The sequence below is a fragment of the Vulpes vulpes genome, chromosome 15, assembly GCF_048418805.1.
Source record: "Vulpes vulpes isolate BD-2025 chromosome 15, VulVul3, whole genome shotgun sequence".
Lineage (NCBI taxonomy): Eukaryota > Metazoa > Chordata > Mammalia > Carnivora > Canidae > Vulpes > Vulpes vulpes.
This window is the reverse complement of record NC_132794.1, coordinates 62192185-62208297: the sequence shown is the minus strand read 5'-3', so window position 1 is coordinate 62208297 and position 16113 is coordinate 62192185. Positions and strand designations below refer to the sequence as shown.

General features: G+C 36.8%; 1 protein-coding gene across 18 annotated transcripts in view; it reads right to left on the bottom strand.

Annotated features, from left to right (window-relative positions):
* The window catches only part of TCF12 (transcription factor 12), a 368612-nt gene that overhangs the window by 67738 nt on the left and 284761 nt on the right, over positions 1-16113 (bottom strand). For all 18 annotated transcript variants that reach the window (XM_025998239.2, XM_025998306.2, XM_072738610.1 and 15 more), the window contains one exon: positions 14564-14616. In XM_025998239.2, coding sequence (XP_025854024.1) covers positions 14564-14616 — 53 coding nt within the window. The remainder of the gene's footprint in view (positions 1-14563; positions 14617-16113) is intronic.

The window sequence follows — 16113 nt, the reverse complement described above, 5'->3', positions numbered from 1 at the left end:
TTTTATAATTGTATCTGTGAGTGGCATAATTAAGAGCTTAAAAGCCTTACATGAAATGAAAGGTTGATCCAAAAGGGAATCTAAAAACTTAATCACAACTTCTCAGTTCCAAGCTGAATCTAAATGCTTTATGTTATAGCAGCATTTATACTAGCAAATGAAGTATCTTTATAAAGAGCTAGTAACATATTTCTATTATCTAGTAATATTTTCATTTAAAACATCTTTTGGGGTGCCTGGGTGGCACAGTCATTTAAACATCCAACTCTTGGTTTCAGCTCAGGTCATAATCTAGGGTCGTGAGACTGAGCCCTGCATTGGACTCCATGCTGAGCATGGAGTCTGCTTGAGATTCTCCCTCTCCCACTCTGCTTGTGTTCCCTGTTTCTCTAGAGCAAATAAATCTTAAAAAGAAAATATAAAACATCTTTTTACAAAGCTATGTAATGTCTAGAACAAAATGTTAAAAAAAATGAGAAGGGTTAACATCTTACCAATAGGTAACAACTCTTATCTAATGCTCTCATTGTTCAAACAGCTCAGGATCAGTTTTTTTTTTTTTTTTAACATTTCATTTTTAAGTAACCTCTACACCCAACATGGGGCTGGAACTCACAACCCTGAGATCAAGAGTGTACACTTCACCAACTGAGCCAGCCAGGAGCCCCACAATTTTGATTTCTCAGTAATGTACAATTTGATTTACATGCCAGATATTTTATGTTTGACATAGTATCAATCTAAAAATAAAAGATTTTTGGCCATGTCCTTCAAATAAACATGTAGACCTCTTTACAAAGATAGCTTTGTTATAATTTTAGCAGGCAACAAAAAGTTAAGGAGTTAATGGGGAGCCCACTGTAATTAAGTAGGCTGTGGCTCCTGCTCTTCTATTCTGTAATAAAGAATTTTGGGCCTGTGATTTGCTTCTTTGTGCCATTTGGCTGGAGAAGTTAGAAGATCAATAAAATAAGATTGTTATGTAGATTATAGGGTTTTTAAAATTTTTTTTAAAGACTTTATTTATTCATGAGAGACACACAGATAGAGGCAGAAACAGAGCCAGAGGGAGATGCAGGCTCCCTGCGAAGAGCCCGATGTGGGATTCGATCCTGGGATTCCAGGATCATACCCTGAGCTAAAGGCAGATGCTCAACTGCTGAGCCTCCCAGGCGTCCCTGTTATGTGGATTATAAACAAAGGTATATTCTATAACGAACACGTAGGCTGGAAAGTTTGCCAGATAGAACAGGAAAGTAAAGAGTGAAAAGCAAGTAGCAATACCATAGTACCTTTATAGGTGTGTGATCTTGAGAACTCCTGTTTGCCCTAACATTATTTCATATTGAAATAATTGATATATAAAAGGTTCAAACTATTATTGCTGTTAAAATTGGAATAATTTGAATAGGGACACCTGAGTGGCTCAGTGGTTGAGTGTCTGCCTTTGGCTTAGGGCATAATCCCGGGTTCTGGGATCAAGTCCTGCATCGGGCTCCCCACGGGGAACCTGCTTCTCCCTCTGCCTATGTCTCTGCCTCTCTCTCTGTGTCTCTCATGAATAAATAAAATTTTTTTAAAAAAGAAATAGCTCTTGAATATAAGAACACAACTATCAAATGCTGAAAACTCACATGGAAAACCAAATGCAGATCTTTCTAACTCTAATATATCTAACAGAGGGAAAGACTAAGTCTATATAAATGGAAAAATTTCAGTGATCTTTTCTTTTCCTCCCTGAAAAACTTTTTACAAAGTTTAAGCATTTTAAAAAAAGATTTATTGATTTATTTATTTATTCATGAGAGACAGAGAGAGAAAGAGAGAGAGAGAGAGAGAGAGAGAGAGAGAGAGGCAGAGACACAGGCAGAGGGAGAAGCGGGCTCCATGCAGGGAGCCCAACATGGGTCTTGATCCCGGGTCTCCAGGATCACGCCCTGGGCGAAGGCAGGTGCAAAACCGCTGAGCCACCAGGGCTGCCCCAAGTTTAAGCATGTTAAACACTTATAATATAGATGGATAAAATATACCTAATTCATCTCAAAGGATCTGTTAGTTTTAGATTACCCAGTATGTTGTTTATGCCTTCTGAGACTACTCTCAGCTGAGCATGGTCCAGGATGAAAGAAGAGCCATGGCTATACTGCAAATCATTTGAGTTTGTTCATTTATTCAACAAATATTCACTGAGCATCTATTATGCAACTAGGTACTACCAATAAACCAATAAACAACGTAAAGAAAACCCCTGCCTTATCAGGTTTCTCCTGGGTGAAACAGATGAACAAATTCTAGTATATCAGAGAATAATAATAAGTATTACAGAGAAAAATACAGCAGGTTAAAAAAGTGGGGGTGATGGGGACATGTTGCTATTTTACGTAGGATGGTCAGGAAAGATCCCCAGTGATAAGTGATATATGATCAAAGAAAAAAGTATGTGGGCAGCCCTGGTGGCGCAGCGGTTTAGCGCCGCCTGCAGCCCGGGGTGTGATCCTGGAGACCCAGGATTGAGTCCCACATTGGGCTTCCTGCAGGGAGCCTGCTTCTCCCTCTGCCTGTGTCTCTGCCTCTCTCTTCGCTCTCTCTGAATGAATAAAGAAATCTTAAAAAAAAAAAAAAAAAAGTATGTGAGAAGACCAACTACATGGATACGAAGTCAAGTGTGCTCTGGCAGAGAAAAGAATAAATGCAAAGGTCCCATGGCAGGCCTGATATCTTAAAGAGCTGTAAGAGGGCAAGTGTGTGGGTAGATGGGTATATTAGTGGAATATGGTATCTGGGAGGCAGTAGGGGTCAGATCAGAAGGGTCTTGAAAGCCATTTTAAGGACTTTGGTTTATTTATTTATTTTTATTTTTTATTTATTTTTTTTTAGGACTTTGGTTTAACAGTGGTAATAAATACTACTGGAGTATCTTGAAAAGAAGAATATCATCTGACTTAGATTTTAAAAGGATTTCCCTGTGTTAAAAAAAAATGACTGAAGGAAAACTGGAAGACTAGTAGGGAAGATGTTGCCATAATCCAGGAAAGAAATAAAGATCGCTTGGACAATGATGACAGCAACAGGTGATGACAAATGGTCTAATTTTTATTTTTAAGATTTTTTTAATTTATTCATGAGAGACACACACAGAGAGAGAGGCAGAGACACAGGCAGAGGGAGAGAAGCAGGCTCCATGCAGGGAGCCTGACACAGGACTCGATCCCAGGTCTCCAGGATTACACCCTGGGCCAAACGTGGCACCAAACCGCTGGGCCACCGGGGCTGCCCAATTTAGATTCTTATGCAAAGAAAAGAAGTTAATATATTTTTGATGATTTGGAATAGCTGGAGTAGGAGGAAGCTGAAAAATACAGCTTGGAGCAGGAAGTCATTAACAGATGATCTTCCCTATTATCGATGACATAAAATAATGGCTTTACAGTATTTATTTTTACCCTCTTAATTTAATTCAAAAAGCATTTCCTGGATGTGCCCAGAGGGCAACAATTACTCAATAGAAAAAAATTTCAAAATTACTTCTTTCAAAAAAAAATTACTTCTTTCCAAAGGTCAATGTTTTGACTATAAGCATCATGAAGACAGGGTACAAGGGTCCATGCTTTATTCATACTTAAATCCATAAAGCCTAAAATAATTCTTCACTCATTTTAAGCATTTAATATAAATTTAGTGACTTTAAGAAAATGGATTCATATTCCACTCACTGGAGATATATTAAATGGAACCCACTCTAGTGTCAAAAAGTTTCTTTCTTTCTTTTTTTTTATTAAAGATTTTACTTGGGGGATCCCTGGATGGCTCAGCTGAGTTTTAAAATATATAAATATCTTTGGTGATGTAAAAAAGAAATAATATCGTTATATAATTTAAAAAATTATGAAGCGCAAGTCGGAAAAGTTGTTAAAAGCTTTATTACTTTTTAATTATTATTAATACTAGCCATCATAAAGCTAAAAAGGGAACTAAATAAGCCATAAATATTCACTTAATTTTACAAAAATTAATATTGAAAAAATGATTTTTCTAGTCCTGGAAGATTCTCTTAAGTTTCACATGAAGCTTTTATGTTTAGAGAGTGCTCATGTTTCAACAGAATTTGTTTCATAATCACATTTGGGTTGGAATTCCTTCCCAAGCTGTTAGGAACAACTTTTTAGCTTTGCATTCTATGAGAAAGTTGGACCAGGATAAAAGATGATGACTGAGTATGCACATATGTAAGTTTAAGTAAAAAATTATAGTATGGCTGTTTATATAAAAATCAAATTATTTAAGCACTTTACGCCCAATTGTTTCAAATAATCATTTACTAATATGTATATATATTCATAGCCTTACTTTTGATATAATACATTCTCCGGCATACTATCACCTAATGTGACATTTAAATCTAGAAAAAAAAATCTAGAAAAATTATGACCCCATACCACCCACTTTATAATACTGAGGCTTTTCCACTATCACAGAGTAAGATAAATTATAGTCCTGGAAAGTTTCTGTTAATACACTAAACTCTATCCCAGTGCCCTAGAGTCTAAAGGAAATGAAGAGACTAATGAATATCAGGTAATGAATCTAAAAAGTCCACAAAAAAACCAGGGAACAGGCCCCCAAAATATTTAATTTTATTTATTTGTTTCACTTTGGGTCTTTTTCACAGGAACTACATTGTGGGGAGTAAGAATGCAGCTGCTTAAACATATAACTTGCTTAAGTTAAGTCTAACACAGAGGTTGGCAAATTATGGCTGTAAGCCAAATGTGGCCCACCACTTGATTTTACAAATAAAATTTTACTGGAACACAGCCATGTCCATTCATTTAAGTATCATCTGTGGCTTCTTTCATGCTCTAGTAGCAAAGTTGAACAGTTGTTATAGAAATTATCTGGCCCACAAAGCCAAACGTATCTACTGTATAACCCTTTACACAAAAAATTTGCTGACTCCTGGTCAAGCACATTGAGGAAGAGTAGAAATAATAGGCTATTCACAAAAAGGTAAGCAGGTTCTAGCAAATTTTCCAAAAACATAATTTCTAGGACCAAATTATTTTTGAACACCAGTAAAATGTTGGCATATTATAGATATGTTGAGTTATGTATTAAAATAATTATAGATGGATGTTCTTGGGTAGCTCAATAGGTTAAGTGTCGGGACTCTTGATTTCAGCTCAAGTCATGATCTCAGGGTTCTCAGATCAAGCCTTGCATTGGGCTCTGTGCTCAGGACAGAGTCTAGTTGTCCCTCTCCTTCTGCTCCTCCACACCCCCCTCAAATAAATAAAATCTTAAAATAAAATAAAATAATTACAGATGATAAAAAACCAAAACTTTAAATGGTCAACACATTAAAATTTGTTTAAAATCTATTAAAAAAATAAAACATGGGAGAAATTAAAAGCTATCTTTGGACTAACAGTGTTTAAAATGCATAAAAGTCTAACTGGATTTATCTATTTAGCATACATTATAGTCCTTGAAATTAGGTACAATAAAAGTACAATACATGATTTTTCAAAGTAAAATCACTACTAGTTAAAACAAAGGGAGTGGGCAGCCCTGGTGGCTCAGCGGTTTAGCGCCACCTACAGCCCAGGGTCTGATCCTGGAGACCCGGGATCGAATCCCATGTCAGGCTCCCTGCATGGAGCCTGCTTCTCTGTCTACCTGTGTCTCTGCCTCTCTCTCTCTCTTCTCTCTGTGTATTCTCATGAATAAATAAATAAAATCTTTAAAAAAATAAAATAAAACAAAGGGAGTATCAGAGATGGCAAATTTCATGTCAGCATATTACTTAGGATGTAACTGTCTTCCCTAACTTAGAATGAAATCCAGAGCCCCAAACATCTCCACTGATAACATTTGGAATTCTTTTTTTTTTTTTTTAAAGATTTTATTTATTTATTCATGAGAGACACAGAGAGAGAGAGAGGCAGAGACACAGGCAGAGGGAGAAGCAGGCTCCATGCAGAGAGCCTGATGTGGGACTCGATCCCAGGACTCCAGGATCACACTCTGGGCCAAAGGCAGGCGCTAAACCGCTGCGCCACCCAGGGATCCACATTTGGAATTCTTAATTTATTCCTTCTTTCCTACACTTGCAAAAATAATCTTCAATTGTATTTGATTAAAATAACAAAAACGCTTTCATCATTCTATTGATGCTGAACACCCTGACAGTGGGCTTAAACTCTGAAAGCATTCACAAAATTCAATTACCACACATCCTTTAAAAACTATACAAGTTACACACACAAACACACATTGGGTCTTATTCTGCATCTGGTTTGTGAAGTCTTAAAGCTCTGAAATACCAGCAACTGAAGATTTCAATAAACCTTAAAGGCAGCTCTGAAAATCAGACATTCTTTCTTTTTTAAAAAACGAGAGGTCAGAAAACAAATATCACTGTGGTTGTACAATCACATCTGGATACACAGGGCTCACTCACTGGTTACTTATCCTTCTACATTTTGACTTAAAATAAGATCAAAGGCATTACTGGCTCATCACAAAAATGAACATCTTAGGACTATGGATTGAAAGCCTATTATCTATTGATACAATTCTGATACTGTTCAGAACAGTGGATGCTGTCAGCATAAACAGAAGCTATTTCTTATTAATGTATGAAGAAAATCTTCCATTCAATGACCAAACTGCATGTAAGTTTGGAAGGGATTATAGAACCTTCTCTTTATATACTAAGATTTTTTCCTGCTAGTTTGACCTATAAAGTCAGAGAAAGAATTGGCCACTTTGGAAATTTTATATGACAGTGGCCTTCAAATAGAGACAGTTTATCTAACTGTCAGAAATAAGAAACTCTCTGGTACCTACAGTTACTCTGTGCCCTCTATGGTTGTCTGCCAAAGGAGCTAGGCTAATACCTATTCCAACTCACGTTCAAGAACTGGAGGGTTCACTCATAAAGTTCAGCTGAAGCTGGTGCTGTGTGTAACTACTGTTTAGTCCAGAAGCACTAGGATTCTTGCTAGTCTTGAAGACCTCAGATAATTGTCTATAATCACTCTGTTAGCTTTCAAGTGACTTGCATAAGACACTCCTTTTGAGAGTATTCTACTTGCTGCTCATCTTGCTTGCTATTTTTGTGGATAAACTGGAGATAACAAGTCTCTCTATAGTTCTAACCCTTTACCTTTTTCTTACTGGCTTAGATCGCCAGTAATCTTTTGAATGGTAGTTTTCCAAGTCAAAATTCACACTAATTTTTAAAAAGCCATTCCTGGGCAGCCCCGGTGGTGTAGCGGTTTAGCGCCGCCTGCAGCCCAGGGTGTGATCCTGGGGACCGGGGATCGAGTCCCGCATCGGGCTCCTTGCATGGAGCCTGCTTCTCCTTCTGCCTGTGTCTCTGCCTCTGTGTGTGTGTGTGTCTCTCTCTCACGAATGGATAAATAAAGTCTTTAAAAAAAAAGAGTTTAAAAAAAAATAAAAAGCCATTCCTAACAATATAAAATACCATAGGAATTTTGGGAGAAAAAAGGCATCATTTCCTGAACTCGATAGCCAATTACCAAACGAAAGGCTACGGAACTCTGCCTATCTGCAGCAATGCAAGATAAAGTGGATTCTAAGCTGCTTTGATTCAACTCAGAAGCCAGGTTCCATGGGTAAGAGCTAACTAAAATAATTTCTTCTTGATGCCTGGGCTGGTAAAATACACTTTGAGAGTTTAACTAAAAAGCAAAGATTATGTGATGAAGTGTAATAGCTTTTGTGGGGAAAATATATACAAAGGACAAAGCATAGCATAGCATTTAAGAAACATTGTGTCATCAGCCTATGTATGGAACTACAAGCCAGTTACATTCAAAACATAATGAATACATGCCACATTAAAAAAGATGTTAAAATGTGATGTTTAAAAGATTTCTGCAAGTGCTACTGAAGAAGAACGAAATGAGGAAGAATTTGAGTCTAAAAAAGGCATTCTAGAATTTGTCTATGTGTTTACTTTCTGGTGATAAAAATTTTGAATATGTCTTGCTTCTTATTTCAGAATTCAGCATCTTCTGCAGCATATAAAAAATCTATGAAAATACTCACACTAAATTAAGAGATAAAGAATAAAGAACAAAGAAACTTCTTTTCATCTGAGAAATGCTTTGGAGGAACATAAGCCTATTTAAGCAGTGATTAAAATACAGGGGAGGAAATGATAATTTCCTGATAATTCAGAAAACAAAAATAAGTAGTATGTATTCTAGGGAGAATTTGATTCGAGGAATTTTCTCTCCTTTTCTGAAAATGAATGCTTTCTAAAGAACAGCTACAATTTACCACTCATGTGTCAAGCACATATATTACATATACAAGTCTAGGTAACATAAAAATTTTTTTCTTTCAGTCTATCATTTATCTCTCCTTACGTTTTCAAACTTTTGCTTGCTTTTCAGCAACACTTGGTAAAAATGAAATGCTTAAGTACTTTAAATTTCAGGTTACAGTGGTAGGAACTAGAAAAGATAACCTTTATCGAGTATCTATTATATGCTAGGCACACATTAGGCACAGGACACCTGCACACTAACATTTGAGACAGGCATTATTATCTCCTTTTACAAATAGAAACGGTGTTCAGAAAACTTAAAAGCAAGTTCTCAAAGGTTGTAAAATCAAAAGCAGCTAAGGTCAGATAAAATCCATCATCTGCTGGACTAGAAACAGAAAGTCTTTGCTTTTCTACATCATCCCTTCAGATAGTGATAGGTTCTTAAGAGAACAAAGCCAATTAAAAATAAATTTGATCAACAAAAACATAATTGACACAATAAACTATGGCTTAAATTTAATATACTAAACAGGATGTTTGATGAGTCAACCAAGATATATAACATGCTTTAACATTCAAAATAAACAAAATAAGCAGAAAACAGTCTTTGATATTAAATTAGGTTGTAATCTTGGCTGTATTATCGTAATATCTCTGAGTTTCAATTTCCTCATTTGTAAGAAGAGAGTATTAGTTATCTTAAAGAAGGTGTTACAAAGATTAAAGATTAAGATAATACAGATCATGGTTAACTGGAATCCTCATACATGTAAGTCCTGCACCTCTAACAGAGTGACACTAAGGCTGTAAAGGATGCACAGTATACAGAACACAGTTCAAATGCTTTCCCCCCCAAAAAAAATTACTAGGAAAAACCTACAATTACCCCCAATTCCCATCCAGTGCTTCAAAATTTTCCTTAAACGTTGTATCTTTACAACGTTGTATCAGTACAGATCTGATACAGACGAAAAACAACCGATGTACATACAAGGACAAAGACTAAAGTTAGGGGCTGGAGAAGGGGAAAGGAAGCTCAGGAATCCTAAAAAAGGAGGAAAATATCCCAAAGTCTAAGTACCAGGCCTTCTTAAAGTCTCCCTGATAAGCCTTAACAATTGCAAATGCCTCCTATTATTAATCAGCCAGGATACTTTAGGACTTTATCCAGGGTAGACTGTTGTGACAGTTTATATCCTTTTTTTTTTTTTTTTAAGATTTTGTTTATTTATTCATGAGAGAGAGAGAGAGAGAGAGAGAGAGAGAGAGAGAAGCAGAGACACAGGCAGAGGGAGAAGCAGGTTCCATGCAGGGAGCCCGATGTTGCGGGACTTGATCCCGGGTCCCCAGGATCACGCCCTGGGCCAAAGGCAGCACTAAACTGCTGAGCCATCCCAGCTGGGCTGCCCAGTTTATACCTTTTCATATCTGGACTGATTTTATTTTATTTATTTATTTTTTAATTTTTTTTTTTTTTAATTTATGATAGTCACAGAGAGAGAGAGAGAGAGAGAGAGAGAGAGAGAGAGAGAGAGGCAGAGACATAGGCAGAGGGAGAAGCAGGCTCCATGCACCGGGAGCCCGATGTGGGATTCGATCTCGGGTCTCCAGGATCGCGCCCTGGGCCAAAGGCAGGCGCCAAACCGCTGCACCACCCAGGGATCCCCTGGACTGATTTTATATGTTCCCCAATCATCCTCTAGAGCGGGCAAGTGAGACTTCTACAGAAAAAGTACAAAAGTTGTACTTGGCATAGGATCCAGTAATGCTGTACTTCTAAGATGTGTCCTGATCATGTGTTTATTTTTTCACTTCTATGCCTCTACCTGTCTAGTTCATCCTCCCTCTTCTCTAACAGAAAAATTGCTACTTATCTTTCTGGACACAGCTCAAATATCAACTCCTGAGGCCATTAGTACTTCAAGGTAAGGTTAGTTCTACTTATGTTTCCAGAGTGCTTGGTATACACTTTTGCTTGCCTCGCTGCAATACAATTAATTCACTGAATGCTTGTTTCTCATACTAGATGGTAAGTTCCCTGAAGGTAATGATAGTGTGTGTATATGTTAGAATTTTCTTTCTTTTTTTGCTAAAAGATTTTATTTGTTTATTAGAGAGAGAGAGAGTGTGTGTGCAAGCGAGCAAATATCAGTAGAGGGAGCCGGAAAGGGAGAAGCAGGCTCTCCCATTCTTCCATGAGTAGAGAGCCAGATCAGGGCTCACTCCCAGGACCTGAGATCAAGACCTGAGCTGAAGGCAGATGCTTACCACCCAGACTGAACCACCCATGCACCCCTATGTTAGAATTTTCAATGTCATTCTAATGTTGTTGCTACTGGCCTATTTTGTCCAATATTCCAACCTAACCTAGAAAAGTAAGTGGAAACGTTAATGTGCGTAAGGACATTTTTCTTTATCAGCAGGAAGAAAGCTATGCAACTATGCTTTCTGTAATGTACTAGGCACATCAGGGTTTTTTTTTTTGGGGGGGGGGATATCAGTTTTAAAACTGTAAGTACTTAGCATTTTTAGATCTGAAAAGAACTTCAGACTTTCCACTTCAAACTTCCTAAGGGCTAACTGACAAGTCCAGGGTCATATAATCAATCATTAAATAATCAGATCATTCTCTTAATCTTACTGACCATACTGCTTTAATGATGCCAACACACCCTTTACTGGGCCCTTCTTCCACAGATAGGAATTATCATTCAGTTGTAACACAGAGGAATATAGGGGCTGACGTCTGTGCTTACAATAACTAAATTTATATTATGGCTTACAAAAAGAAAAGGTCTCTAACCAGGGGTCTGTGGTCAAGTAAGTATATTATTAATGCTTTGCGTGTTAAGTAACCCTGCTTATTGTTTTTATAGCAGTATGAGTAATACAATATTCCCCTAGCTTTTCTACTGTTTCTTTAGTAAAGGTAACATGTATTTTACAGATGATTAAAGATATTTTAGACAAGCAGTAAACTGTGAAATCTGAGATATTACTGCCAAGTTTCTAGTTTTGTTTGGGAAGTGATATTCATTTTTTTTTAAATTTTTATTTATTTATGATAGTCACAGAGAGATAGAGAGAGAGGCAGAGACACAGGCAGAGGGAGAAGCAGGCTCCATGCACTGGGAGCCCGACGTGGGATTCGATCCCGGGTCTCCAGGATCGCGCCCTGGGCCAAAGGCAGGCGCCAAACCGCTGCGCCACCCAGGGATCCCGGGAAGTGATATTCAAATGATGATGAAATAAAATATACACAGTCCATATTCACTTTTATACCTTTCACAATTCATATTGTTAAAGGTCTATACATTACATAAATTTCAGTAAAAGCATTTCAGTAGGAAACTGTACATTTAAATTCCCATTTGCTTTATTTTATTATTTTTTTAATGAAAGATTTTATTTATTTATTCATGAGAGACACAGAGAGAGAGAGAGAGAGAGGCAGAGACACAGGTAGAGGGAGAACCAGGCTCCATGCAGGGAGCCGACATGGGACTCGATCCCAGGTCTCTAGGATCACGCCCTGAGCTGAAGGCAGATGCTAAACTGTTGAGCCACCCAGGTATCCCTCCCATTTGCTTTAGATGATGAAAGGTAAGTACCATAAGTATCCTCAGAAGTTTTGGGAATATTTGGGAATATTTATCAAAATATCTTTAAAAAAATTTATTCATGAGAAATACAGAGAGTCAGAGGCAGAGTCATAGGCAGAGGGAGAAGCAGGCTCCTCGCTGGGAGCCCAATGCTGCACTCAATCCCAGAACTCCGGGATTACATCCTGAGCTGAAGGTAGACACTCAATCACTGAGCTGAGCTACCTAGTTGTCCCTCAAAGTATCATTTTTAAAGTTTAAAAAAAATTCCCTTTAAAAAACTTGAGATTTCAAAATCAACATAGCATTTAATCTAAAATATACTTTCAATCAATTAAAATGCATTTGTTCTTTATATATCCTTAAAAACATTCAATATGTTTAAATACTATTTTCAGCATGGTTTCTAAGTAGTGTATGTTTGATGCTGATATTATAGAAAACAATGAATTCTATGGTTTTTTTTTTTAAGATTTTATTTATATATTCATGAGAGACACACAGAGAGAAGCAGAGACACAGAGGGAAGGAGAAGCAGGCTCCTTGCAGGGAGCCTAATGTGGGACTTGATCCCTGGACCTGGAATCATTCCCTGAGCCGAAGGCAGATGCTCAACCACTAGCCACCCAGGCGTCCCTTCTATTTTGTTCTGCACAAATATCTTATAAATCCCAAGGAAGGTAGTTAGTAACACAATATGTAAGTAGGTTTGGCTTATAAAATTGCCTAATGGTTCTCAAAGAAATCAAAGTTCAGAATTCAGTGCACTTCCACTTCCCTGTGGCTTGTCCTAACACATGAGATGGTACAAAGAACTACCACCAAGTAGTGAATGCTGTTATGATTAGGACTGGAAGGAATACTGGTTACCTCCAGTGTGTATACTCTTTCCAGGCTGTTCTATTTTGCCTGTTTGTTTTAAACATGAAAAAACTACAAAACACCAAAAATAGATGGTTTCTTAAATCAGTGTCAGGCTAAGAATAAATGAGATGAATTTTTCATTTACAAATCTGATTATTTTTTTCACCTGTGTAGTCCTGCTAAATATTAATATGCAATTAAATTTTTATTACTTTCATAGAATTATGGCAATAAATTATAAGAAAACTGCACAGTTACATGTTTTAGCAGTTCTGTCAGTTTTAAATATGATTTCTGTTAATCTAGCAGAAATCATCTGTTACAGTGTTGAACCACCTACCCCTGCACAGCACACAACTGTTAAAATGTAAATTGCCCAACTATTTTTAGCTGTTGTTGAAAAAAAATTCCTGTCTTCGGGAATAATGATTTGAGGCATTGTGTTCATTTTGTTTATCAAGCAGCTATTCAGCCTCTAGTGGCCCAAGTGCTTATGCAAGCAAAAGCTTTTAAGAATGCCTGCAGCTGCAATCCAACCTTCCAGGTAGGCTGCAGGTTCAGAGCACAGCTGCCCTAGGCTGCATAAAACTCCAATCCATCTGGAACTGAGTTTCAAAGAGGATTTCAAATTTGAGTTTTCATGTATCACACGGAAGAGAAGGCAGGGGAAGAACACAGGAAAGAAGGAAGGCAAACAACCAAAAAGATGATATCTCTACTTCAGACTTAATAAAAAATAAAAAGCTCAGACCCATGCTGCTCCTTCTAGATTACTACTTGCCAAGCCGGATATTCCATTCAGTGTATACTTCGATGAGCTCTGACTCATCCAGCAGCACCTGCGCCCATGTGTTAAGTACTGCCAAATAAAAGCCCAACATCATTTACACAACAAAGAGATGTACCCTACAAGGCATGGGGCCTCAATCCAAAAGCCCCACTTCCCGTTTGTTCTAAGCAAAGGGAAAGGGGAAAAATTTTTTTCCCTTTTCACACTGAGAGATTTTTAAAATGTAGGTGGATTTATGATGTAGGTTCATTTACAAATACTTTTACTCTTTAAAAGAATAAAGTATATTTAATAGCACAAACACCCCTACAGCATTAGATTATCATGGCCATTAATGATTGTTCACCAAACCTTTCCAACCTTCTTCATGAAAGCTCTTTATTCTCAAAGGATACATTTTTTGAGCAAAGGGGGATCAACAAACTAGTTGCTTGAAAGCTTTCCTGATGCTAGGCTGAAGTTAGGAAAGGCTTAATGAAGGCTTTAAAATCCACAAGGGCTTCACAATGAACATCTGACTCGGTGATTTATGCATATTAATAACTTCAGTCCTACTGAGGCAAGCTGAGCCGAACATGTCCTCCGAATCTTAATGTCTTTAGCTCCACTGGGATTATTACAAATGTAAATTTCTAAGATTCTCAGCTATTAATCTCTGTCTGTCCTCCTGTTCAGCAACATAATGACTAATTAAACATCAAAAGACCTGTACAGGAGATCTTCTTTGACAGCTACCGGCCTAGCCCTCTTCCCAAGAGGGGAATTCAAATGACAGGGACATGGAGTAACAGCATATGAGTAAGCTACAAATTACTGCAGAGATATCTAAAAACCTAACATTAAATGTGGATTTATCTCAATCAATGACTCCGCTGAACAGTGAACAGTTACTATGTGAAGTGTGCGTGTGCCTGCTGACACCAATTGAATATATCCTTACAGCCAGCAAATACTGAATACTTGAAATCGGTTTGTTTACCACAAAGTAAAAAAATGGGTACTTACTGAAGAAGGCAAACCAGGAGGCACCTTTCTGACTTTCTTTGCTTGCAAAGGATCTGCATACGGAAAATATATTTCATCAGCATTTATATTAGAAGAGGTCAGACTTCAAGTGAACAGGAAAGAATTTTTCCTTTTAAAGCTTATCTTGTTTTCCAATATTTAGGAATAAGCAAGGGCATATAGGGATGGGGGCTTCATCCTTCTTAATTGGTTCCTGGGCAAAACAGTTTTCCTAATGAAGTGATATATTCTGAAATACATACATGTAAGTTTAGGAAGAAGAAAGCAAATAAAGTAAAATAAAGTAACAAACCAATAAGCATGTGTGAAGAAAGGGAATTAACATTTCTTAAGTACCCATTACGTGGGAGGCTCCATACCAGGCACTTTATATCACATTTCTCACTTTCAGTTGCAGAGGGGCATTTGGTGCAACAGGTCACTCTAATAATAAAACTGCTTAAGAGATGCAAATTTAGTATCCACATCACATGAAAAACTAGGTTTAAAAATCACATTAAAAAGACTGAAAGTGAATGCTATGCTATAACTTACTATGTTAAAAATCTGAAATCAAATTTAATAAATGAAAAATTATAGCTATAATCACGTTGGAGAAACTCTACATAAACAATTAAATACAGGCACTGTCATATACAATGTCACCTTGTATTCTGTAGGAACATTTACTGTTTAGCAATGTGTGGTTAAAACCACCAATTCAGCACTAATTATTATGGAATTTATCCGTGGATGTTTATAGTATTTACAAATAATAACTAGAGAAACTCTATTTCTTTGTAAGACATATATCATTTATTGATTCAAATGAGAACATAAGTCTTTTCATAGATACTTAACCAGCTTTACTTGTTACTTTAATTTTCTTATCTGTAAAACTTAAAATTTAAAATTTGTCCATCTTATTTACTATACAAAAAAAAAAAGGTGGTAAAGTGCAGCATTCCAATCTTACACAAATGGATGAAATTCAGGATTTTTCAGAGGGGTCCACTTTTAAGAAGGCTGATGTAAAGTATACTATTTTACAAACTGCAAAAATGAGACTTAAACAAGCATGATATTTTCCTAGGTCATAAATTATATGCCATTGTAAGACACAGCTCTTTAATAAAGAATGAAATTCATTTTTTTAATTAGGGCTGGGCATCTTATAATTTATATTCTAGGAGGCTGCAAAGTTAAAAGAGCAACTTTATAAGTAGCATGTGGAAAAATTTTATACAATAAAAAGGGCAAAAAGCATTCATTACCATCTAAGTCTCTACGCCAAGAGGCAGCCTATATTTCCTTAAAACAAAAGTGCCAAAGATAAACAACATCTGGCACACTCTATACTTAAAAAACTTAGAAGAAAATTTTTGTGAGGCTTTTTTAGAACCCAACTCTTCACAACTAATAAATATAGTATCTTTTGAAAAAAAGCCACACTCTATTAGACCAGGAGAACTGCTCCTATCAGTTTGGAGCTCATTAATCTATTTTGGATTAATTACTAGCAGACGATGTTGCTATTTAGTTTTGGGCAG